The following is a 25,639-nucleotide window of genomic DNA, read 5'->3' as shown; positions in this document are numbered from 1 at the left end:
TAGTCAATGGATTTTATCTAAAGCAGAGCCATACACTTTGACTCTCCCATATCTTAGATCTCTTAGGTAAATAGGGCAGCTTCGTCTCCAATGCCCCTTCTCTTGGCAATAAAACAAAATTGACTCTTTTGGAACAGCACAAGGAACTACTTCAGATATTGCCTTTCTCTTATGATCAAACTCTTCGATCATGGCATGTCTTTCGTTGCCATTTCCTATATCCATAGAAGTTTGGAAGGCAGATTCACCAATCAACTTTGCTTTTCCATTACGCCAAACCATTGTTGATTCAGCAGCAATAAGCATATAAGTGAGATCTATAAGGGTCACGTCGTGGTTCATCATATAGTACTCTCTTACGAACTCACTATACGAGTTAGGAAGTGACTGAAGAACCCAGTCAACAGCCATCTCCTCACAGACAACGGATCCCAACATTCTTAACCTATCAATGTGTGACTTCATCCCTAGGACGTGTGCACACACCGACTTTCCTTCTTTATGTTTACTTGCCAAAAGGGCTTGAGTGAGCTTGAATTTTTCAAGCCTTCGAACTTGTGGGTTAGGGAGAATAATTGGAGGAGGTGGAGGAAGTGAAGCATGATCTCTTGTTCCTCGATCGAATCGTGGAATATTATCTTCATGTGGAATGCTTGTTCCACAGGATTTGGGAAGACCATAGTTGTCGTACTTTGACATCTACAAAACGGGAGAAAGCAAATTCAAGTTAGTTGATTGATTGAGTCCTTAATAAATCACCCAAATGAGATATTAAGGCTAGGATCCAACACAATACGCTACAACCTAGAAAAGGGATGTCGTAATCTAGTTGCAGAATATTTGAAGGTAAGTGAATGACGATTCACTAATTTCCACCATGAAAAGCGAAAAAGAAATTTAAGTTTTAAATCTATGAAAAACTCCTAGATCCTTTGAGATTCATTGAACATTTCAATGGCATGTTTAAATCTCGATATGCCCCTCTAGTTTGTGACTGGGATGCCGAGGATCACAAAGCGGGTGTGAATAACCATGCAAACTTACATGGTGCCCTCACATGTTACAGTCACCTATTCAATGTGCTGGTAAACCACACACGCTCCACCAAACTATGACAAACATTGAGTCACCCTTTGCTACCTTTGCTTAGAACCATTTAGTGTGCCGGTAAACCACACACGCTCCACTAACGTCTTCGCAAGGGCACAAAGTGTAATTTCATGGAATTGCATCAATTCACTTTTTCCTAGGTAACTAAGATTGGGAATTTGTAAAACATTTAGTTACTTTTGTACTTCATTATACTTATAATGGAAGGTTTCTGTCCTATCCTACCCGTTCGGCTAACGACCCTCCACTAGTCAAGAGTGCGGTGGGTAAGAGTGGATACTCATTCAATCGCCATTTTATAGGCAATTTCCTTAAACACCCCTTATAGACCAGCTTCGTGAATGAGGCCTACAAACGGTAAGACTGACTTTTACTCATATATATAATGTTAGACTTTTAATGTTATATATAGTATAGGGTGTATTTTACACTTTTAAAATACTAGGTGGTCAAAATTAACAATTATACTTTTAATTCAATTAAATTGTAAACCAAAACTTTTATGGATTTATTAAACCTCTTTTAATTATACACATTAATTAATTAATAAAACCATAAGGGTGTGATATGAACTTTTCAAAAAAAAACAATACTAGGGTTTTAGAATTTAACATTCCTAAATTAAACCTTTAATCAACTTTTAAATTCCAAAACTTGTGGACAAGTTTTGAAACATTTCAAAAACATTAGGGTTTAGAATTTAAATGTACATCAAAATTAAACTTTTAATCAAAATTTAAATTCCAAAACTTGAGAGCAAGTTTTGAAACCTTTTTCAAAACATTAGGGTTTCAACTATTTAAATTTCAAAACTAAACTTTTGAGTTCAAATTTAAACTATAAAACCTAATGGGGAAAATTGAAACTTTTCATAACACAAGGATCAAATAACAAATAATATAAATTAAACAATTAATTTCATCATTATCTATATTTGACCTAATTTCAATTTCTTGCAAAATAAGTTACCCAATTAATACAAATAATCCAATCTTTATCATATAAGGAAGTTATTATCTAATCAATTGGTAATTATCTTTTGTTTAATCAAGTATATACTCAAAAATATGAATAAAATCGGATTTTAATGATCTAAAACAGATAAGGCAAGTATCCATGAGTAAAACAGCAAGAAATCCCGAAATCCCCTCTTTCTGACGCTCGAACTCGCCGAGTACCCATATGGACTCGCCGAGTTCATCAGGCAGGCTCACAAAAAATCGAATTTTTCAAGCATGAACAAATTAACAAGGCATCAATACAATAGAAACCAATCAAGGCTCTGATACCACTGATGGGTTTTAGCTATAAGAACATCATATGTGCTCATACAAACCCTAATGTTTGGATCTAGGTTTCTCTATTGTACATGCAATTCATCCAAGACTATAAACCCTAGATCTAGTATATGATAATCAATATAACATATAAATTAGGGTTTAGATCATACCTTGATTGTTATGTAGCAATAACAATCTCAAATCCTCCTTGTAATGACTTTAGAAAGCTTAGAGTCACAAATGTCACGCCTCTAATGGTTCACAAACACCAAGAGCAAGAGGATGAAGAAGAGGAGAGAAGGAGGCTACCCAAAACGTGTGGAAACCCTAAGGATTTACTTGCCCACGTTTTTGGTGCTCTAGGGATCTTTAAATAGTGAAGCTATTAGGGTTATCAAACAAGGAAACCCTAATTTGGATGCTTAAGCCCTAAGCAACCCATGGACTCCTTCCTTAAAGGCCCTAGGACGATTTCTAATGGGTTTCCCATAGAATTCATCCACTCCTTTAATATGGAGTCCATTAGCTCAATATTCAACTATCATACAATTGACAGTTCAAGTCCCTTAAGTTTAATTAATCTCTTTTACTCACAAACTTAATTCTCATTAATTCTTGACTAATATTAAATAAACAATATGATTTCTCCTTTAATATATTATTCTCATAATATATTAATAAATCATATTTAATCCTTTCTCTCTATAATTCATCCTATCAAGTTGCTTTGGTGAAGGCAACCCAAAAGGACCATGCACCATCGGGTCAAGTACATACCAAAATAGTTATGGCCTTAGACACTAATCCAACAGATTTTCGGGTGTTCTCCGATCTTAGATGAACTGCTGTCTCGGAATTCCTGTAAACCAAAACATCAAAATCAACTCACTTAACTACCAACCAAACCCATATCAAATTTGTGAAAATTTAGGGGAAAGTTCTTCGATTTACTATAAATAGAGATGAAAATCATCACCAGATTTTAAGAAAACTTAGAATTTTTGTTGAATCGGGAATAACTAAAGGTTTCAACCGAGATTACTATCAAATGAGCATCCGATCTTCAAAATAAATTTGGAAAAATGAATTTTACATTGGAAAAACATGAAATCAATATCAAATTTTCAAGGATTAAGAGAATTTTTCATTTTTTGGTGTTATTAATTAAATATATAGAGAATAATTAAAAAGAAATTAAAAAAAATATTGAAGGGAAAATTCGTCGTTTCAAGTCGGGTATGGACCAAAACCACACAAAAAAATTCCTATTATAGGGACCAAAAACAATAGAAAGATTCAATTTTGGACCAGTGGTGCACCAACATTTCATTTTGGACCAAAAGCACATAAATTTGCCAACCACAGGGACCATTTTTGCAATTTTGTCGAGCTTGACATCAACAAGCTTCCTCTATACGATGTAAACCAAACCCATATCAGATTTGCAAAAACAATGTAAACCAAAACTTCACTTTTATTAATAAAAAGAAAATTGGAACTTGTCCTTACAATGCATGAAATGAAAAAGTATGTTTCTAGATTCTCCGAAGTGTAATATCAAACTCTTAAAACTATCCTAACTCCATAGTAGTAGTTCAAAACTGTGACCATCAAACCATGCAACAAAAGTCCATTTCCCACGTCATATTTAGCTCACTTTTCTCAAGCTTTCTTCTTTCTTTTAGATCCCGAAATGCCATCAAAATGTGATCATCACATTATGTATTAGGAGTCTATAAAATAGAGCTTATGGAGTTAGATAATTGATGTACCTTGTGACATCCCCATTTTCACAACCAGAAAAGACCGATTTTGTTTATGCTTTATAAAAATCAGAGTATCTCTTTTAATAAAAACGTTGCGGAATTTGTTCCAAGAAAAAAACATGATAATTTCATTATCAAAGCATTTCAGAAGAAATGTATTTTTATTCATTTTAAAACATTTTGGATGTTATCGTCAATACAGAAACATAAGCATAAACAGAACTTAAATTCATTTACACTAGTGATCTATATCTCATTAATCTCTCAGTGTAATGTAACTTCACCTCGTCACCTGTGATACAAGCAAACTGAGTGGGTCAGGTTGAGAAACCTGGTGAGTACATAGGGTTTTCAACCCACAATAATATAATTATTATGTTTAATCATCAAACAATTAACCCAATTACCCATCCCCATTATCTTCTTTATTCCTAAGTACCTTCCCTAAGGATTTATCCTAAGGGTCGTCTCCTACATCATATTTACCTCTCATCTCCTTACATCGCATTTCCTTATATGTATGTTCCTAAGGACTCTCCCTAAGGATCATCGCCTACATCGCATAGACAGTATTGATTCAGGGATTACTCCCTCAATACTTGCCCAACAAGGGTTAGGGCATCATCACATGAATATGTAGTTACAACATCGACTGAACTCGTAATTCATAGTAAGGGGTTAGAGTATCATCACATGAATACGTAGTTACAACATCGCCTGAACTCATAATTCATAGTAAGGGGTTAGAGTATCATCGCATGAATGCGTAGTTACAACATCGCCTGAACTCGTAATTCATAGTAAGGGGTTAGAGTATCATCGCATGAATACGTAGTTGCAACATCGTCTGAACTCGTAATTCATCATCTACAGGTTATGGGCCCGTCGGTGTTTCCACGGGGTTGTCTATAATAGTCTGTGGTCGCCATCTATACTATGGTAGATAACTACATCTCCACATTGTCGGACAAGGCTATGGTATCTTTCATCCTATATCACCGATTCATCATCACCTATCTATCCTCACCTAATTATCATCACCTTCCTATCATCATCTATCTCTCATCATTTTATTTCATCACACACCAACTATTTCATCTACCTATGTTTTATCCCAACATATTTGTAGATATAAAATAAATATACAGTTTGAATCATTTAAAACATGTATAAAATCATTCATCCAACATAGAGTGCAAGTATTCAGATAATATGCACACATAGCATGTAATTTATATAAAATACTTCATATCTATGTGTAAGAGGAAAGTAACTATGCACTCACTTGATAAGGTGGTGACTCGGTACTCGGACAGCACTTCGTTTACTTTAAAATAATTTCCTTCGATGAAACCTAGTATTATTACCACTAAATTTTAGTCTAATATTTACCGTGACTAATTATTAGTCTTATTATTATTATTATTATATAAACGTTTAAACAATACTTTCCAACCACTATGTACAAACAGGGCAAGACATAAAACACCGGAGGGCAGGACCATTTTGGCATATAGCAGTTCTGAAATCCAACAACCCTATGCGGCCCTTTAAACCAGATTCTCTGTACCGCGAGTAGTTAAAAAGATATTATAACGACACTTATATAATAATAACTCAAATATTTATTATAAGTTTATAATAACAATACTAATTTTAAATATAAGCTATATTAAAATAGGGTAAGCATAACTTACTTACAAGGGGGTTTTAGCTAGGAGTCGGGCTCTGCAGGGGCAAAACTTCGTCATTGAATCTTTCTAAGAAAGATTCGTGCAGCACTTCAGCGCTCACCTTACTATACTAAAACTACAGAAAGAGAAGTCGAATCGCGAGGGACCGAAATGCTCGGGGGATAAGAGGAGAAAGACTCTTGAATCAAGAGAATGGTGAAAGAAATATGAGAGCCCAAGCCTCTTATTTATAGTAATTAAATTTACAAAAACTACCCTCCATAATTACTTAATGACATTATAGTTATATAAAAGACTAAACACCCCTTCATAATACTATTTTAAATAGATTTAATGATATTTGTACTAAACTAATGTCGAAAGTACTCAACACTAGTATTATAATAACCGCATCGTTGATACATTTCTAATGATATATACATTTGTATATATATGTGTACGTATATATGATTTATACTTTATTTTAATACATAAATATGTTATTATAATTTGTAACTCGTTCATACGAGTTCCATTTTTGATGTTCTTTATATCCATGCATTGGTATTTATGAGTACTACAAATTTCATTTAGACGCCGTCAGCTAATTCTCATTCTATCTCAGATTTACAAAACTGTATCGAATTTATCGCGCTCGAAGAGTAGGGACCAAGTTTCGTCCATATCTTTAACATACGAGCTCTAATCTCGACATTCTATATATCCACGCGTAGGTAAAAACAAGATCTAAAACTTTCATTTAGACTCCGTCGGTGAATTCTCGACCGATCTTAAATTTAATAGTAACAGGAGATTTTACTGTTAAATGTCCGCGTAAATTTCATAACTTCTACATACGGACTCCGTTTTCATCTGTCTTTTTACCTTTGAGTTCATATTAATGAGATCTTCAACTCTCATTTAGGTCGTGTAGGCCAAAAACCGATCGAACTAAAATTCGAGTTTCGGGTCGTGCACTGCTATGCCAAATGTTAGAAAATTCATAACTTCCTCATACGAAGTCAGATTTGGACGTTCTTTTTATGGACGCTCTCAGTTTAACATATTATACGGCTTTTGTTTAGATTGCTAAGGTTAAAAAGTCCTCTATCATAAATTCACTATTTACGTCTCCAGGTGTCGTACCAGTTTTGCCGTAAAACTTCGACAGGTCATAACTTTTTCATTATAACTCGGATTTCAGCGTTCTTTATATGTATGGAACCCTTCTAGCATATACTACAACTTGGTTAAGATTAATCCCACTAAATAATCTTCCATCAAAAACTCATTTTTGACGCTCATTGTCTCTAAATTGACTAGCCCGAATCTACGGGCGTTACATACCTGAAGTAGAGTCACACGGCTTGACCTCACCACCTCTAAGATCTTTTAGTTATTTTGGGCAGCTTCGCTTCTTGGTTTAGGTGTCTAAGCCCATATATATATATATATATATATATATATATATATATATATATATATATATATATATATATATATGGGAAAAGTGAATATACCCTTAAGGGTATATAAGCTTAGGTACCCATACTCACTATATTACGTCGTTTTGTATCATATAATACATTCTAATTGTCCAATGTTCTTATAATTTAACTTCTAATTTGATTTACTTTCATGATTTTTATAAATTACACATTTATCTTCCTCTTACATAATTTTCATTTTCAACTACAATATATATAGCCTAGTAGATGTTCGGCAAATAGAGGTGATATAATAAATAGATAATAGTGAAATTTCGAAAATTTTGAAAGTAAATCAAGTTAAGGGTTGAAATTTAAGAACATTATAATGAATATATCAAACAAAACGATGTATTATGATGTGTTTGGGTACCTAAGCTTATATACCCTTAAGGGTTTATTCACTTTTCCCTATATATATATATATATATATATATATATATATATATATATATATATATATATATATATATAACTTTGGGCAGCTTCGCTTCTTGGTTTAGGTGTCTAAGCTCATAACTATAATTGTTATGTATTTGAATTGATAGCAGCATAGTCCTTTTAGGTTGCCCTCAAGCTAACAACTTGACAGGATAATTATATATATATATATATATATATATATATATATATATATATATATATATATATATACATATATATATATATATAGAGAGAGAGAGAGAGATTAATTTATTATGAGATTAATAAATTAATATAATGATTTATTAATGAGTTATGAGTATAATATAGTAATTATAAATCATATTATTTAATTATTAGTTAACTAGAAATTAATTGGAATTAATTTTAGGGTTAACTAAATTAATTAAAAGTGCAGAGACTGGTTTGTAATTAATTAATAGTTAGGAGGAAGGTTTCAGAACCCCCTTAGAGGAGGTGGACGAGATCTTAGGGGAAACCCTAAGGGATTTCTTCCAAGGCTCCTTAGATAAGGAGGTTATAGGTTGTTTGGTCACTAAGCAAGGAATCTTAGGGTTATCCCTTTAACCTTAACTTTGGCACCAATTTCCTCAAGTATATAATGAGCCTCCTAGCTCCTCAATTTCAAGCACCTCTTCCCTTGAGAAGCTATGGACGATTTTTACATACTCGTTCCTCTCTCTCCTTATAATTTCCTCTTGCTAGTTCTTGGCTATGATTCCATTAGAGGCACGACACTTGTGGTGCTAAGCTTCCAAGAAGATCAAGATCAAGGATTATCAATTGTTTACAATAACAATTGAAAAGATATGTAATTCTAAACCCTTTTGGTAATTTTTAAAATAGCTATACCTTCTAGGGTTCTTGTTTTGCAATTCATAGTTATAGGTTCAATAGTTAAAACATAAATCAAAAGTAGGTTGCATGTGAACTTAGGAATTGTTTCTAGTTTATTGTTATACCTTAAACCCATCAGTGGTATCAGAGCCATTGGTTTTGTTTTAAATTGAAAAGCTATAATAGTTTAATTGCAAAATTAGGGTTTATAGAAATTAAACTGTAAAGGCTTAAAGATTTCGAATAGGGTTTAGGGATTTTCGAAAATCCCTTGCATATACCCTATTCCCGGAAATTAGGGTTAGGGTTTTGAAAAAACTCTAGCCTCCCTCCCTTTTTCGAAAACTGCAAGGCCTTAGGGTTTCCTTATTTAGTTAATTATTACTTAATTTGATTAATTGGATAATTATAAATTTTGGGAATATCCTATACCTTTTTTTTTAAATATAGAGGGTCAAGGATTAGGATTAAATTAATAGTTTAATTTAATTAGATAATCCTTAGATGATTTAATAATTTAATTAATAGTTAATTAAAAGGAAAATTGTTAAATCAATTTTTGGTTTATTTTAAATTTAAATTAATAGTTCTTATTTTTGAGATTTAAATAAACCTTAAGGTTTTAAAAAGTTTAAAACACACCTTATATATATTAGAATTAAAAGTTAATATTATATATGTATAAGATCAGTCGGTCAAATCTCTATTATGCCCCATTCACGAAGCTGGACTATAAGGGGGTATAAGGAAATTGCCTATAAAATGGTCGTTGAATGGGTGTCCACTCTCACCCACCGTTTCCTTGACTAGTGGAGGGTCGTTAGCAGAACGGGTTTGATAGGACAAACTAATCTCATTAAAAGTATAATGTTATTAATAAATTACTAGAACTTTTTTATTTAAAATCTTATATTCTAGTTACTTTAGGAAAAATGTGAATAGTATGTTAATCCATGAAATTGCACATTACACTTTATGATTCGTTAGTGGAGCGTGTGTGGTTAACCAGCACATCAATAGAAATGATAAATGACAATGAGGTTACCAAGCACATTTGCATGGTTATTCACATCTTGTTTGTGATCCTTGGTATCCCAATCACAAATAGAAGAGCGTAATTTGATATTAAACATACCATTGAATAGTTTCAATGAATCTCAAAAGTCGTAGGAATTTCACTAAGTTCATTTCGTTCCGTTCATGGTGGAATTGGCAAATTGTCATTTGCTTACCATTATGAGATTTACAATTAGATTTCGGCATCCCATTTCTAAGTTGTAAATTTCATAGTTGGATCCTTACCTTAATATTTTATTTTGGGTTTCTATATTAAGGTTTATATCTAACTAAAACTTTTCTTTCTTCTTATGCTGCTCGATCCTCCTCCTCCCACAACTTTTCGTTGTTGTCCATTTGTCAGAAAATGATCTTAGATGGCACCAACTACAATGACCGGATGCGCAACATTAAGAGACGCTTCATTTTGAGGACAAAGTATATGTCCTTGAAAAGGAACTTGTCGAGATTGATGAGTCGAAGGCCATGATAAGCCCCCAATGACTCTTAGTTTATGGTATAAGGGCTTGGAAGCCCAAAGTTTAATCTTCTGCAGCCTACTTCCAGAATTGGTGTATGGATGGCAGTTTGGTCTTTTATTTATTTTGCAGTTTAAAGTTAGTGGTGAGACAGAGTAGTGGGGATATCACATTGCTAAGCTGTTATTCTCTTTTGTCATTTTCTTTAGTAGTAGCATATATATAGTAGTTAGTAGTAGGAGTGAGGGAGCGAAGAAATATATTGTTAAGAACTTTGTTCTTCTTTTGGAGAGTCCATTCCTCTCGAATGAATGGTAATTCTATCCTAATTTTCTGTAATTGTTGAGTGTTTGTTGCTGTGAATCTGTTACTTCATATCAAGAATATGGAGGGCGTATCAGGCCACTCCCGAAAAACTAGCCTCCTTTAAGAAGCACTACGATGATGCGACAAAAGTTGTTTGCATCATGGTTTCCCCAATGAGAGAGAAAGAGAGGTGGCTTTGGATGCCACGCTTGGCTCATGCCACACAACGAGGGAAAGTGTGCGCCACAGCCACGTCATCCATGTCTCACCCACTTCATCGAGCCTTACCCTTTTAAAACATAAGATCGCAAAAAAAAAAAAAAATAATAATAATAATAATAATAATAATAATAATAATAATAATAATAATAATAACCATAAATTTTTTATATAAAGAAAATTGATCTTCGTCTTTTTAATTTGTATGATCATATTGGCTTGCACCTTGTTGAAAAAAATTATGCTAATTTGCATTATCATATTGGCTTGCACCTTGTTGAAAAAAATTATGCTAATTTGCATTATCATATTGGCTTGCACCTTGTTGAAAAAAATTATGTTGATTTGATATAAGTTTACTAAGTTGCATGTATTAACTTTTTTTTAAACTGCAAGAAATAAAAATTATAATTTGACCAGAGTTTGATTATTGAATCACATATTGTTTGTTGATTTTTGAAGCACATATCTCAAAACTTTATAGTTGTTGGCTGAGTTAGATTTAGTTTCAATTCCAAGTATAATCAAATCAGACCACCTGTAAAAGGCATATCATAAGACTATATTACCGAATCAAAAGGGCTTCTAATTATATTAAACAGTCTAAATCTGACAGAATTAAACTTAGCCTCTTTCCAAACACAATAATAATAAGCATATCAAACAGCCTCTAACTGTTCATGTAAAACACATTGAATGTCAAAATAAAACAAGCAAGATCTAAAACAGAATGATGAAAAGTGGAAATAATAATCAATTTCTTGAACAAAATAAATTGCAATAACTACTATATCCTTGAACATTTACAATGTGCTCTTCACACCCTACAAAACCTTCAAAATTGTGTTTGCTAATAAACTAATTAATTAATTACTGCGTCCATCTTCCAAACTTCATTGTCATTATTTTCCTCTTCTTGTTCTCTTTATGTTTGGCTGCAATTCTAAGCTTCCTCTTGGCATTCCTCATAGGGTTAACAACAGCCATGACTTTTTCACTTTGTCTTCTCTTATCCCTTTTCGCCTTCAAATTCTTCCTTGCCATGCTGTACACTTGTACAAAATTCTGCACCCCAATTGCATCCCTTATGCTATCTCTCACCTCTTGTGCAAACTGCTTCACTTCATCTGCAACACCACCACCACATAAGGGGTAAAACAGGAAATGCAAAAAAAGCAACTGAAAATTTGACAACAAAACTTACCCGAAATAACCTTCCCAGCAAATCCTTCGCAGATTTTGTATAAAGGAAGCAGCACTTGATAAGCATAAGTTCCACCATCTTTCTTGTCAGATTGTTCTAGAATTTCCATGTTCTTGAGGATTTTTGGTGATATTTGTCTAAAACTATCAAAGACGATTCTCATCTACAAATAGTTTACAATTAATTATTATCATGGATAAGAAACTCCAAGAAAAGATAAAGAATTTCAAAAATGGCATACTAACCTGAATTTCCTCCATATCAAGTGCAATTTTTCCCATCTTTTTAAGCAAAGAGGAGATAAACAAATAGCAAAGAGGCTCACACTTCTCCACATCACTACAACCATCAAGACCAGAAGCAATAGATGCAAACATACTCCTCCCTTTTCTTGGATCAAGAATCATAAAAGCTTTTATAAGAATCTCTTCATCCTTCGGTTGAAGAGTTGACCAAAATACTTGAGCCTCCTTTTGTTGACCCAAAATCGAATGCAATCCAAGAATTGCAAAAACAATATTGTGTCTGAGATAGTTGTTGGCTGAGTCATCAGTGAGTGATGCTTTTAGTTGAGAGCAGAAAGAGACAGAAAGTAGAAAGAGTCGACTCGGTCTCATTAAGAAAAAATCTCCAATCCATTTTTCATTATTTTTTCTATTGGCCTCTGTTAGTGTTGTGAAGTAGAATGCTATTAGCCGATTTGAGATGTTTCTTAGCCAAATGTGTGGATGCAGCAACAACTCACAGATTATTTCCCATATATCCTATATATAACACAAAAAGAGATGATGTAAAACAGATGGCTCATGGAAAAATGTTTTTTTTTAACTGTTGAAAAAAGTATAATCTTCATGAACATATTAAAAATAAGTGTACCTCAAGATCTTTCCCTAAGCATAACTCTGGAAATTGAACTAGAATCTTCTCAAACAAAACGAGAGAATAGTAAGCTTCTTTCCATAGGGGAACTGTTGAAGGATCTTGATGATGATCATCATTTTTCAAGATGTTAACAGCTGATGGAAATATGCGTCTCATTACTGGAAAAATAACATCAATATGTTTCACAAACCCTTTCTTCATTACTTCCACCAATAATCCCAACACCTGTTTATAAATAACAATAAAACACATAATTCATTAATCCATTCTCTCTCACACACACTTGAGGGGAAAAATGAAGAGTGTACCTGTGCTGCAGCACTCCATAAACCCTGTTTCTCTCCTGAATACCAAGACAAAGTGTACTCCAAAATAGAATGAAGACTTTGTGGAGTGACTCGACCAATCAAAAGCTTTATAGCAGCTCCAGTCATCAACCTGACTTTTTTCTCAGAATCATTCACTAAACAAACAACCAGTTGAAGAAATAAAGTCTGTGATTGCTCATTCACAACTTGTGGTGGAAACTTCATGATAATAGCATGAAGCATTTCAAGCACAGCTTCTCTTCCAGTCGAATGCTCATACCTACAACAAACAAAAACATCTCTTTTCTTTTAGATCAAGAACATTACAAACATGGCTTAATAAAACATTATTAGGCCTCAATCCTCATTCTTACCTTAGATTTGAAAGCAAGAAGTCAAGATGCTGTTGCAAACGTTTCTGTGAAAGAGAATAATCGAGCAAAAACTGTAAGAAAATCTGACTGCATTTCTTGCGAACTGGTTCCACTTGACTTGTCACCATTAACTCTGCAACTTGTTTAGCAAGATCATATATCTCAGGAGCCACAACTTTTCTATTCACAATCGCCTTCAATAAAGAAAGTGCAACAAAAGAAGGGTTTCTTTCAAGATCAACAAAGAGTGGAAACTGAAGCAGCATATGCATTTGGTCAGAAGAAAGTGTGATACTTGTGCTTTTCAAAAGCACAGTCAAAAGCCTCATGCAAGATTCAGCCAATGGGCTGCTTGCATTCACAGAGCCATGAAGGATCACAAAAAGTGCAGTTTTTATATTATCTGCTTGTGAATGAAGAGATGGAAGAGGGATTTTGACTACAAGTGAAAGACATCGAATAGCTGTAGATGTAATATCTTCATACTTTGAGCTTAAGCAACTGCATAACAATCCAACAAAAGGGTCTAACAATGACAACACTTCCTCTTCATTTTCTTTAAGTTTCATTTTCTTGATTCGATTATGGAGAATACCAAGAGCAAAGATTGTAATGAGATGGGAACATTGTGGGCCACCACGTGTACTTTTTGTACTGCTGACATCAGCATTTGAATTTCCCTTCAAACCATCGTCAATGAGGCCATAAACGAATATAAGAATGTCTTTGTGGTTTACAGTTGGGTTACATTCAATGCCTGAAGCTATATGTTGCAACATGGTTTCCAATTTTGACTTTAATTTTGGGGTCAACTGTTTCTGTAGATGACGTGTCACAGGTGACATCAGCTTCAAGGCATGGGTTTTGAACGTGACATTTTGAGCAATCAGCTTTAGGGTTTCAAATGACTTCTTTTTTCTTGTCTCTTTCATTTTTGAAGCAATCTGTTCAATGTCTTTCTCTTCAGAAACATCACCAAGAATGTCATTTTCAGCAACAGAAAGAATCTCCTCTAAACAATAATCCAATTTCCCGGAAACGGGACCCGATAAGCTTTTTGAGAGTATGAAGTTGAGTGTATATCCAAGAACATGAAGCTCAAATCCTCTTTTTAAGGTTGACCTCAAGATGTTGACCATGAACTGAAGATATTCTAACCCTAATTCCTTCAAACAAGCAGAAAGAGCAGATCTTGCCTCATCACGAACACTATCTAAACGATCTTTTAAAAAATTCGAAACACGGTGGAGTATAGTTGGAAGTTGAAGCTCCAATATATTTCCAGGAAGTAGTTTCAACAGCTTGAGTGCCACAAGACTTATATTGACATTGACTTTATCAGTATCAAAAGTCAACAGCTTCTGTATTTTGGGAAGAACGTTTTCTTGAAGACAGCTTTGTATATCAGAATGATGATCTTCATCAGCTGTAAAATGATAGTGATCTAGAATAGCACAAATAAGTCTTAAGAAAAGCTTCTGTTTGTCTTGTTTCAGTTTAAGCTCCCGAAAGCATCTGTTCAAAAGTGCATAGTATTGTTTCCATTCCATGGAGCCAGAAACAGATGAAAGAGCTTCAATGCAAGAGTTTCTAAGATGTTCTCCTTTTCCATCTTTTACTTCAAGTAACATATTGAATAAGAGAGGGACTAGAACTTTGTTTGTAACTACATCTGATAAATGGCTAGATTGAACAACCCCACTTAATCGCGATAACGCCCTTGCCCTCCTACGTTTCTGTATTCATAAAAAGTTAAAAGGGTATTTCGGTAATTTTAAGTTTTAACAAATCTGTTTATGTATCGACCTACTAACCTGTAAGTGGACAATATTGTTAAAGAAGTCCTTTTCTGCATCTTCACTACGAAGAACTTGATATGATTCTAGGTTAAACACATTAGGAAGCTTCAACACCATTTCACGTAGTAAATCCATCCACACCTGTAAATAGCAGCAATAAACAAATAAAAAATTATAAATATAAATATAACAAGAAATATAAATTGAAATATTTACCTTTTTAACAGAAGTTTCTTTGTCCATGGCTTCCCCCATGTACTTCAAAAAGAAGTAATTCACAATGTTCTGAATGGATGCTTCAGACCACTTCCCCATGTTAGTTTCCAACTCACCATTGAGGATCTTTTCACAGAAATCAAGAAACATAAGCAAAAGCCTATATGCACTGTCTCTCAAAAGCAAGTCTTGAGATGACATGTCATGTACACAATGTGACAAGATAGCTAGTGATTGATCTGCTTGAGCATTGCAGAAGAATTCAATGTTGATTTTCTCATAAGCACCAATTATGACATCATAATCAAGAACATCTAGCTCCATGGGAGATACAGCATTGAATTCCCTAAGAAGTTTTGCCTGCAAATAGAATGTTAGTATTCAATAGGTTTTACAAATCCTAATAAAACAAATCTGAAAGTGTATAAACTTTTCAAAGCACTATGTTGTAGTAGAAAAAAATAAAAGTATGTGAACCTTTAGACTTGGAATTTTAAAAACTTGTGTGGATAAAACAATCTTAACAAATTATAATGAAAAAAAAGAGCAGGAAGAGACTGTATTATTACCACATTGAGTACAGAAGGGTCACTTTCAGAAAGGGCATCAAGGATATCACAAATAGCCAACCGAACCTCTGTTGTAGCATGAATAAGAAGTGGAGAAATAGTTTTCAAGATTCTTGAACTGCCTTCATTTCCCAACATCGGTACCATTTTCTGAATGACACGCAAAGTCTCCAGACATGAATCTGTATAAAACAAAAAAATATAAAATAAGTTAGAAGGATGATTCATAAATTTAGTTTAACTAGAAAGAAACAAGAAATTACAATGCCAATTAGAAAGATATACTATTAGTCTATTACTAACCCCAGTCATGATGTTTCTTGGTCAAAGATGGAAGCAAAATATCAACAAATTTTTTCCCAAGTGAAGGATCTTTGATATAATCAGGCAGTAGCTTGAAAATGTTAAGCTCTCTTCCCCCAGGATATTTTAAAGATTTTCTACAAAAGCAATTTAAGTTAGCAGAAGTAGAGGGGATATAATTGTATATATACAAAAAGAATTAAAAGAACCAGAGACAATAATATACCTGTTGGTAGTTTTGGATGTGAAAAGGTGATGCAAGCTGCAGACAAGTGTATCGATGTTAGGAAGAAGAATTCCTTTCACATCAGTATCACTACTTTCCATTTCAATCTCAAGATTAAGAAGATTCTCAATGAATCTAAGAACACATGATATAATGGCTTCTGAAGCTGTTGTGATTGTTAGAATTGAGAATATATCAGGGACAAGATTCTTTGCTCTGTGAAAAAGTGACACGAGTTTTGGGCTTCTACTCATAGCAACAAAACAAACAAAGAGTGAACTTGGCTTATCACTGCTGGCTCCTTCTTGCTTGAAACCATCAATTAAAGGTTTTAAAGCTGAAAAAAAGATGTCCCAGAATTCCAAACTGAAATCATGGTTCTCGAATTTATTCAGCACCAAAGATATGATTTTTAGGCATAAAGATCTTAAATCTTTGAAGTGTTTAGGTGCCAAACTCGTCTGCAAAAAAGAAACATTTATTAGGATGAGTCTCTAAATATATTAACAAGTTTCATTCAAATGGAATGGAATGACCCATTCCATTCCTTCCACAATTCCAGTATAACATAAATAATACCATGGATTGCTTTTCTGCTCCACTTTCCTCCTCATCTACACACTCAATCCCCTCCATACTTCCTGCACAGCTGGCTAATATGCGAACAACACTTCCCATTAATGTATCAAGAACAGGTTTTATACGTGACTCATCAAAAACTCCAAGAATTTCTTCAGTCACATGTAGAAACCCGTATATTTTCTTTGAAGATAGTGACTTGATGTTATCCATTGTAAAATGTTTCAAAACACCCGAAGAATCAAAATTAGCAGAAGCTTTTGGTGTACTCCAAAGCAACTCATCCACCTCATCAACACCCGATGAACCCGTTTGTAAAGGCTTTATTAACAAAGCAAAAAATAGAGGAAGCTCGTTGATGTCAAGCTCAGCTAGAAACCCAATAACTGCTTTCCTGTGGTGCATGCTTGCAGCCTTTCTAGAAGCAAGTGTTTTTAACTTTCTCACTTTTGGGACAAGAATACGAATGACAAGTGGCACAAGAGAATCTCTGTGTTTTTCATTAACTAACTCTGATTCCCTAGATAAACTCCATCTTGTGAGTTCGTCTCTCAGAGTCTTGGGGTTGACCAGATTTCTCAGATGTTGACCATATGGGAGTAGATATTCGTCTTTCCAATTCAATAGACAATCAAGAACCTTCAACTGCAATTCAGGTTCATTCTCATCTAGCAACCTGAAAACACATTAATATGCATTAAAAAATAAACTTTTAAGAGTTTTTTTTAATTTTTTGTAAACCATCATGTAATGCTATAACAACCTATATTGTAAAACCTCCTTGAGAAATTGGCTCCTATAGAAAGACTTTGGATTGTGCAATGATTTTAGCAAGTTTAACCATTCTTCAAGAACACCCTTCCAACTTTTTCCTTTAGAAGCTTCCAAATTATACGATCTCACACTGCAACAAACACGAAAGAGATTGCATATCGAAGACAACAAAAGATTAATCTATTTAAAAGTAATGAATCTAGAAGAACTACCTTGACAGATCATCAGCCTCATAGCCCAAAAAATTTAAGAACAAAGGTATAACTTGACGTGACTTTGATTCCACAACAGCTGATACTAATTGTAACGACTTGATCAACAATGACAAAACAGTTGGGGATGCCAGGTCATCAAAAGAAGGACCCACAAATGCATTGAAAGAAGTAAACAGATCTGAAATCAACATATATAATGTCAATTACAGAGTTGGATAGAATCATAGAATGACAGCTTTAGAAAAAAAAACCAAAAAACATACCATCAGGATTTTCAGGTGATTCAGTGTTGTCTCTAGAATGTTCTTGATGTGATATGATGTTAGACACTGATTTTTCTAGATACTTCATGCATAAATCCCACACCAGCTTATTATACTTGCTAACTAAAACAGCAAAGCATTCCATAGCTGGATTCCATAGATAATTGAACTGGTTGTGGTATATGCCAATAATAGCATTGAAAACAAGGGGTATATAAGCATTGTGTATCCTTTCAGCAGAGAGATCCATTTGTATCTTTGTTATAAATAGAATAACTTTCCTACTAGTAGCTATAGAAAGAGAAGTTGCTTCAATCGCAAGCAATGAATGAAGAACCTAGGATAAAAAGAATATGAAAAACAATAATCAGACTAGATTAAAGAAAACTGTAATAATACATTAAGACAAAGGCAAAAAAAGGGAACATACGTTTTCACTCTGAACATCATCAATCATCATACTCTCAGAAGTCAGAGATTCATAGTGGCATAAGATTCTTAGGGTGAAAAGACGGATTCGTTTGTCAGAGTGACATAAATTTTCAGAAAATATATCAAACGCATCGACAGTTTTGCCCTTCTCTAACTCTGGGTGATACTTTCCATCTGCTAGAGTGGTGGACCTGAAAAGAAAGTAAAAGGATGTGAGTTATAGCACAAAATAAAGCTATATAAGCTATAAAATCGGAAAGGGTAAAAGGGTAAAATCAACATACGCATCAAATGAATCCAAGAAGTCAGCAACAGCAGACAATATATGGATTGAAGATTTGTATTTTTTAGCAAAATACAAGAATTTATCCACTGGTGGTAGTTGACTGAAGCCCAATTTCTGATAAGAAACTAAGCCAGCTCCAATTAATGTTTCCCAGGTCCTTCTAGGCAATTCCCCAATTGTCTCTGAAAAATACATTACATGAACCATTAACTACAAATAAAGAACTTGTCAAAAGTTTTTAAAAGACAACAAAATGTCATACCAGAGTTGACCATCAGAAGTCGGTCAATGGCTTCTACAAAGTCCATAAGTAAAGTGGGATTAGCTTGGAAATCTTCCATGTAAGAATAACATGTAACAATTCCCCACATTTGACCTAAATTTGTCCCACTAAACTCCACACAAGATGGATCTTTATGTGCAGCATCATTAATCTTCCCAATCCAGCAACTAATTTGTTCCTCGAGAAAAATACAAAGTCTTGAAATTTCCTCTCTGGGTTTCTCTTCCAATAGACAACTTTTTAATGATTGTAGTTTCTCAAAGAACTTGATAAACATGTACATAGCTTCATCCTCCATGGTCGAAATTAAATCAGTCAACACACTGAAAAAACAATTGTGAAAAAATTAAAACAAGTAAACAGAATCCACTACAACAACACAACAAAGTCATTAACTTTAGTTTACCTTATGATACTAGTTCTGAAACTCTGGAGTATGGAGGGGTCTTTTGATAAAAGCTTCTTAATAAAGCTTAAAAAACTGCAACCATACTATGTCAAGTTAAAAGAAAACTAGTAGAATCAGAATACAACCAAATTCCATACAAAAATAACATGCCAAATACCTCTTATTTCTCATCTCAAATATAGGAGCCCATTGTGTGGACAATTCAGTAAGAGTTGTGACATGATTACCGGTATGAAGACCATCAAGAATGCAAATCAAAAGCTGCAGAATTTTGTCGATTAATTCAGAGGATTCATCTTTCTTTAGCAAGATAAAAGTCTCGATAAGTAATTTAGCTAGCTCAAGCACTGGTTCGAATTCTGCAAAAGTCAAAGATGGTCAACCGAGTGTTTTCCATAAGGGAAAGAAAGAGAGATCAACCAAAAGGAGAATAGACTAATCTTATTCTTACCTATTATCTTGTGCACATTATCATTTTCCATAGTGGAAACAAACAAGGACAAAAGATGAGTTAAATGAAGAGAGCGTCCACTAGAAATAGATTTATATATTTCCTCTTTTTCACATTGCAACAACAATTTCAACTCTGAAGATTGCAGCTCTTCACATAACCGTTGAAAGACTGTGATCAAAACTTCAACAACTGGATTCGACCCTCCCGAGTCTTTGTCACCACTTTCAATAATTTCACTGTGAAGCAATAACCGAATCACTTTTTCAGCTCTGGAATGCAACTTTGATGAAAATCCTTTCATGACATAAAACAACAATGCACTGGCTCCAGACTTTCTAGCTTCCAATGGTTTTGACACCACTTCTGAGATGATCTTCTTGATACCTGTAAAGTGAAATCAACAAGTTATTATAAGGTATTTCACTTATAGGGAGTTCCCAAAAGCTTTACCTCTGTTAAGCTGCTCAATAGGTGCATTCCTCAACAAAAAAGATGCAGCTTCGGCCATAAATTCCTGAATGTAATCTTTCGGATAGAACCTCATTTTAGTTGTAACTCTGAAAGAAATAAATGAAGATAACATTAGGCAATTTTCAACATGATATGCCAAATATAGACATCATATACAAGATTTTTGACAAGAAAAACAATCCTAGTTACAAGTTTCTTACTTGAGGACATGGACAACATCTCTCATTAAATATTTCTGTAGATACATCATAATGCATGACCAGGATGTAAAAACCTGCATAACAAAAATTACATTGTAACTTCCTTGTTTATTAAATTGAAGGATATGAAATTGATACCACCAAAATTACAAATTACAGATTAGACCTGCTCAATTATTTCTGATTCCCTATCAGCACCACTACTGAGAAGCAAAACCATGGAATCTGCAACACTTGGAAGAAAGCTGTAGATATACAAGAAATGAGAGTTAGTATAAAGTATGAACTAAAGACCAATTATATATCATATGCACATAAAAAACAATACTAGAAAGGTAAGGTTTACTATACAAGATGTGAATTATAACCAAAAATATCAAAAGATATGAACTCACGGTATAAAGTCCTCCAAGATATCTCGTGATAACGCTGCAATTAACCTGCATAAAACATTTATGATTACCAAATGTTAAGATAAAAATAATAATAGAGATTAGAGATGCAAACAGAATAAATAAATAAAATGAGGCAATACCTGAGGATAGGTTCTAGAGATAATCTCCCTTTCATATCCAATCTAGAAAGAAGTTGTGAGAGTATAAGCTCCTTTTGTAAGATGATTTGTGGTAATGTTTGTACCAAAGGAAGCATTTCCTCATAAAACGATATAAAATCCTCAGCCGTGTTAAGTTCCTATATGTAGATGAAAGAGAGAACATTAATAAATAAAGACAAAAGTTAAAATATTTCTTTGTATAAGATTTTTTCTGAAGCCAAAATCATTATAAAATATGCATAGTTGTATTGCAACATTAGAGGATAACAACATACCCTCCATTCAACAAGGCAATCGCGGAAAAAAGATGAGCCTTCATATGGTTCTGGCTTGAGGGGATCAAGACTTCGAAAAACATCAACATCAATTTCTTCAATTCGTTGAGAGAATGTCTTGAACTATAAACACAAATATATTCAATGTCAAAGACATAATGTAACCAATTTCATTGTGATATCCGATAAGTACTGTTATATATTTATAAGTATTCAAAACTTGAAATGTAAAGCATACCACAAAGCGTCTTCTTCCAGCTCCCTTGTTCAAAGACTTAACAGCCTGGGCATGTGACTGTGTCGCCATTATCTCTGTTATTAAAACTGAAATAGAAAAGAGTGTTTTATGAGCTTGAGAGGATAAGAATAGAATGCAATCATAGGGAGCCAATAAAAAAAAATTAAAAAAAAAAAAAAAAAAACTCATTAGAAATCACAGTGGAACAATTTCACTTGTGTATCTTGCGTCTAAATCCGCATAGCCTCCAATTTGCAATATAATTCATCCATCTACTTCAAATTTTGGCTTCAAGTAACTTTGTGCAGGAACTTAAAATTTAACTTCAAACATTTCAACGCAATTCAATTCTAAACAATTACTTCAGATTCCTAAGTACAAGGTGACCGATTAACTATATACGTCAAAGGTCATTTCTAAAACTTTAGGCAAATTCATTTAATAACCGCTTATTTAAAATCATAAGCACTTTTTTACTTATAGCTTATTAGCTTATAGCAGTGCTAAAATAGAGTTTTCAGATAAGTGTTTGGATTAGCTTATCCGGTGTCAAAACGCTATAGGCTGATAAGCACATTTTAGTGTTTGGCAAAAAAAACAATTTTATATGTGTAAAAATACCAAAAAAGGCTTCCTTTTACATATAAGCATCTAAGAACATCAATCAGAAAAAAGTAGAAGGAAATCAGTAGCATCTATTGTTCATTCCAGAGTTACCAACATTAAAATCCAAAAGTTAAACATTAAAAACATCTATATTGGAATTGATATGTGAAAACATGCATATTAATAAAGTACTTCTGTCAGGCCTTTGATCAAACAGAACACTGTAAACATAGACTTCATAGATTTGAACATCAAACACAATTTGCTAATCAGTAGCAGCAAATAAATAGCAAATTAATTACCACCAAAAGTAAAAAATCACCTAACAAAATTCAAAAGAAAACTTGAACTTGCTGATTGATATTAAAAAAAAATAACACTACATAAATCTCGTATGTGAAAAGGAATCACAGGAAAAGAAAACCTTTTGGATAAAAAGAAAACACAATTAGCTAATCAGTAGCAGCAAACAAGGGAGAGTTACGGGAGGAGTTCTATGATCGTAACTAAGCTTAGCCAACACTTTGAACACTAAGCTTAGAAATCATGCATAACTGAATAAATAGACTTGATGTAAGAGTGTTAAAACTGTAGAAAGATGATTCATCATATGAATATAAGATATAACTCGTATATAACAATGTTTAACAGCATAGCAAACATATTAAGACCATGGTAAAATCAGAGATTTTCGTCTGTCAAACACCTAACCCAAATTTTACAATGAAAACCTGGTATCCAGCATCAGGCTCTAACATTTGAGATTTGTTGTTCCCTTTCAAACAAAATTAAGATGATAATGAAACAACATTGTAGATACCAATTATTATGCAGGTTCCTATATGAACATGAATTCAAGAACAAGAACAATTTTTTATTTCAAAACCAAATTCTGATTTACGATTTCACGAATCATACAAAGGAGAAGGAAAAACAATATTTTGATTTCACAGAAAAAAAAAACGAGGAGAAAGACAAATTTCTGATTTCACAGGAAAAAAAACGAGGACGTACCTGTTTTGATGTCTTTCTCGCGGGAGCTCGAATCGGAGGGAAGAGTGAGGCCGGTAGTCGAACTGAGGGAGGGATGGCGACGATAGAGGGAGCTGTCGATGGCGGCCAATTTCTTTGCTGTTTCTCTTCTAGATCACGATGGCACGAAAGTAAAGAGAGGGTATGAAGGTTTCAGTCAGACTACAACAAACAGGCCCTTAGGGTTCTATCTTGACCTTCCTATCTTCAATTTCTCCTCCCTCTTCCCGCTAATATTCTTCTCCGCAGGAGTTCGTGTAGTGTAGGCAGGGCCGGCCCTAGAGGAGCGTCCTGAAAAAAAATAGGCCCGAGGTTTTACCGTATTATGTATTTTATATTTAAATAAATAATAAAGTATTTAAAATATCATCATGCATACTTATAAAGCTATAAAGCTAACATTTTTTCTTGAATCTCATGCATTTGAAACTTCTATTCTTTTTTCCTTTCACCATATTCATTTGAAACTCTCATGACTTTTCAATTTCTTTACAATAATAATTATAATTTGGTAATTAGGTTAAATAAATATCAAATCTAAAGTGTAATCATATTTAAACTAAATTTTAATATTAAAATAATATCTTTAATTCTACTTATAAAATTATGTTTTTGAACTTTTAACATATTATACTTAATTTATTAGTTTTAATATATTGTTGGATGTAAACCATTATCATTTTAAAGGTATAATTTTTGAACAATTTGTATAAAATACTTAAATTATTATTTAAAATATAACATTATAGGCTCAACTTAAATATAAATTTTATTTAACTTAAACAACCCAAATGTTATTTTATAAATAGTTAAAAGTGATAAATTGTAGTGTCTTTTTAATAATGATTATAAGTTGGTTAATAAGGTTAAATAAACATCAAACCTAAAGTGTAATCATAAATAGACTAAATTTCAATTTTAAAATAATATTTTTACTTCTATTTATCAAGTTATGTCAATAAATTTTAACATATTATACTTAATTTATTTGATTTAAAATGTTGTTGCATGTAAACCATTATCAGTTTAAACTACAACTTTTAAACAGTTTGAACAAAATACTTAAATTGTTAATTTAACTATAACATTACAGTGTCAACTTAAATATAAATTTCAGTTCCACTAAAAAACCAAATAATATTTTGTAAATAGTTAAAAGTGATAAATTATAGTGATAAATGCAAAAACTAAATTGTAATATCAGTTTAACTAAAATATTTCCTAAATATATTTATATAATCGTTAAAAAATTTTAAATAAGTAGCTTAAAATAACTTATAATAACAATAGTTAAAAATAACTCTATATAAATGATTATATTGTTACCTTTAAAATCAAAAATAATGTTTGATGTTTTAAATAATTATAATGATAGATATTAAAACATTAAGCAAATAAATTTTAAAAAATTAGTTAAAAATAACAACTATAAATAATATTAAATCATATATGATATTTAATTTTATTGATGTGTAACTCGCGAGTAGAAGTCATTCAAACGATTGAGATTATGACGTTAAAATAGATGTATATATTATCATATAATTCAAAATAATCAATATATTATATCAAATTAATATACGAATTATTATATCAAATTTAACAACGTTAGTGTTATATTTTAAAATATATATATTTGTAAAAACTTCAACTATATAAGTGTTTCTGCACATTACAATGTCAACGCAAATATAAATTGCAGTTCCATTTAAAAAACTAAAGAATATTTTGTAAATAAGTAAAAGTGATAAATTGTAGTGATAATAGAAAAAAAAAACTAAATTGTAATCTCAATTTAACTAAAATATTTTTTAAATATATTTTTATAATCGTTAAAAGTTTCCAAATAAGTAGCTTAAAATAACTTACAAACAATAGTTAAAAACAACTCTATATAAATGATTATATTGTTAGCTTTAAAATAAAAAAAACAATGTTTGATGTTTTAAATAATTATAATAATAGAAATTAAAACATTAAGCAAATAAATTTGAAAAAATCAATTAACAATAAAAACAACTATAAATA

General features: G+C 32.6%; 1 protein-coding gene across 1 annotated transcript; it reads right to left on the bottom strand.

Moving 5' to 3' along the window:
* Window positions 1–11,378: 11,378 nt before the first annotated feature.
* Window positions 11,379–23,890, bottom strand: LOC145060506 (ARM repeat superfamily protein). Its single transcript, XM_079008156.1, has 29 exons — window positions 23,594–23,890; window positions 21,974–22,059; window positions 21,736–21,858; window positions 21,440–21,597; window positions 21,300–21,344; window positions 21,071–21,149; window positions 20,905–20,978; window positions 20,684–20,790; window positions 20,231–20,617; window positions 19,937–20,138; window positions 19,777–19,851; window positions 19,350–19,693; window positions 19,086–19,269; window positions 18,800–18,992; window positions 18,370–18,706; window positions 18,104–18,284; window positions 17,881–18,021; window positions 17,118–17,793; window positions 16,539–16,999; window positions 16,313–16,449; window positions 16,010–16,191; window positions 15,441–15,800; window positions 15,240–15,365; window positions 13,426–15,161; window positions 13,052–13,331; window positions 12,738–12,968; window positions 12,107–12,625; window positions 11,862–12,024; window positions 11,379–11,784 (listed from the first exon to the last, which is right to left on the bottom strand). Exons 2-29 carry the CDS (start codon window positions 22,040–22,042, stop codon window positions 11,528–11,530), a joined length of 7,827 nt encoding a protein of 2,608 aa, XP_078864282.1. The 5' UTR covers window positions 22,043–22,059; window positions 23,594–23,890; the 3' UTR covers window positions 11,379–11,527.
* Window positions 23,891–25,639: the final 1,749 nt, after the last annotated feature.

Source organism: Lactuca serriola, chromosome 6, assembly GCF_051521515.1.
Source record: "Lactuca serriola cultivar US96UC23 chromosome 6, Lser_US96UC23_V15, whole genome shotgun sequence".
Taxonomy (NCBI): Eukaryota; Viridiplantae; Streptophyta; class Magnoliopsida; order Asterales; family Asteraceae; genus Lactuca; species Lactuca serriola.
Note: the sequence above shows the minus strand (reverse complement) of the source record. Positions and strands in the feature narration are given on the sequence as shown.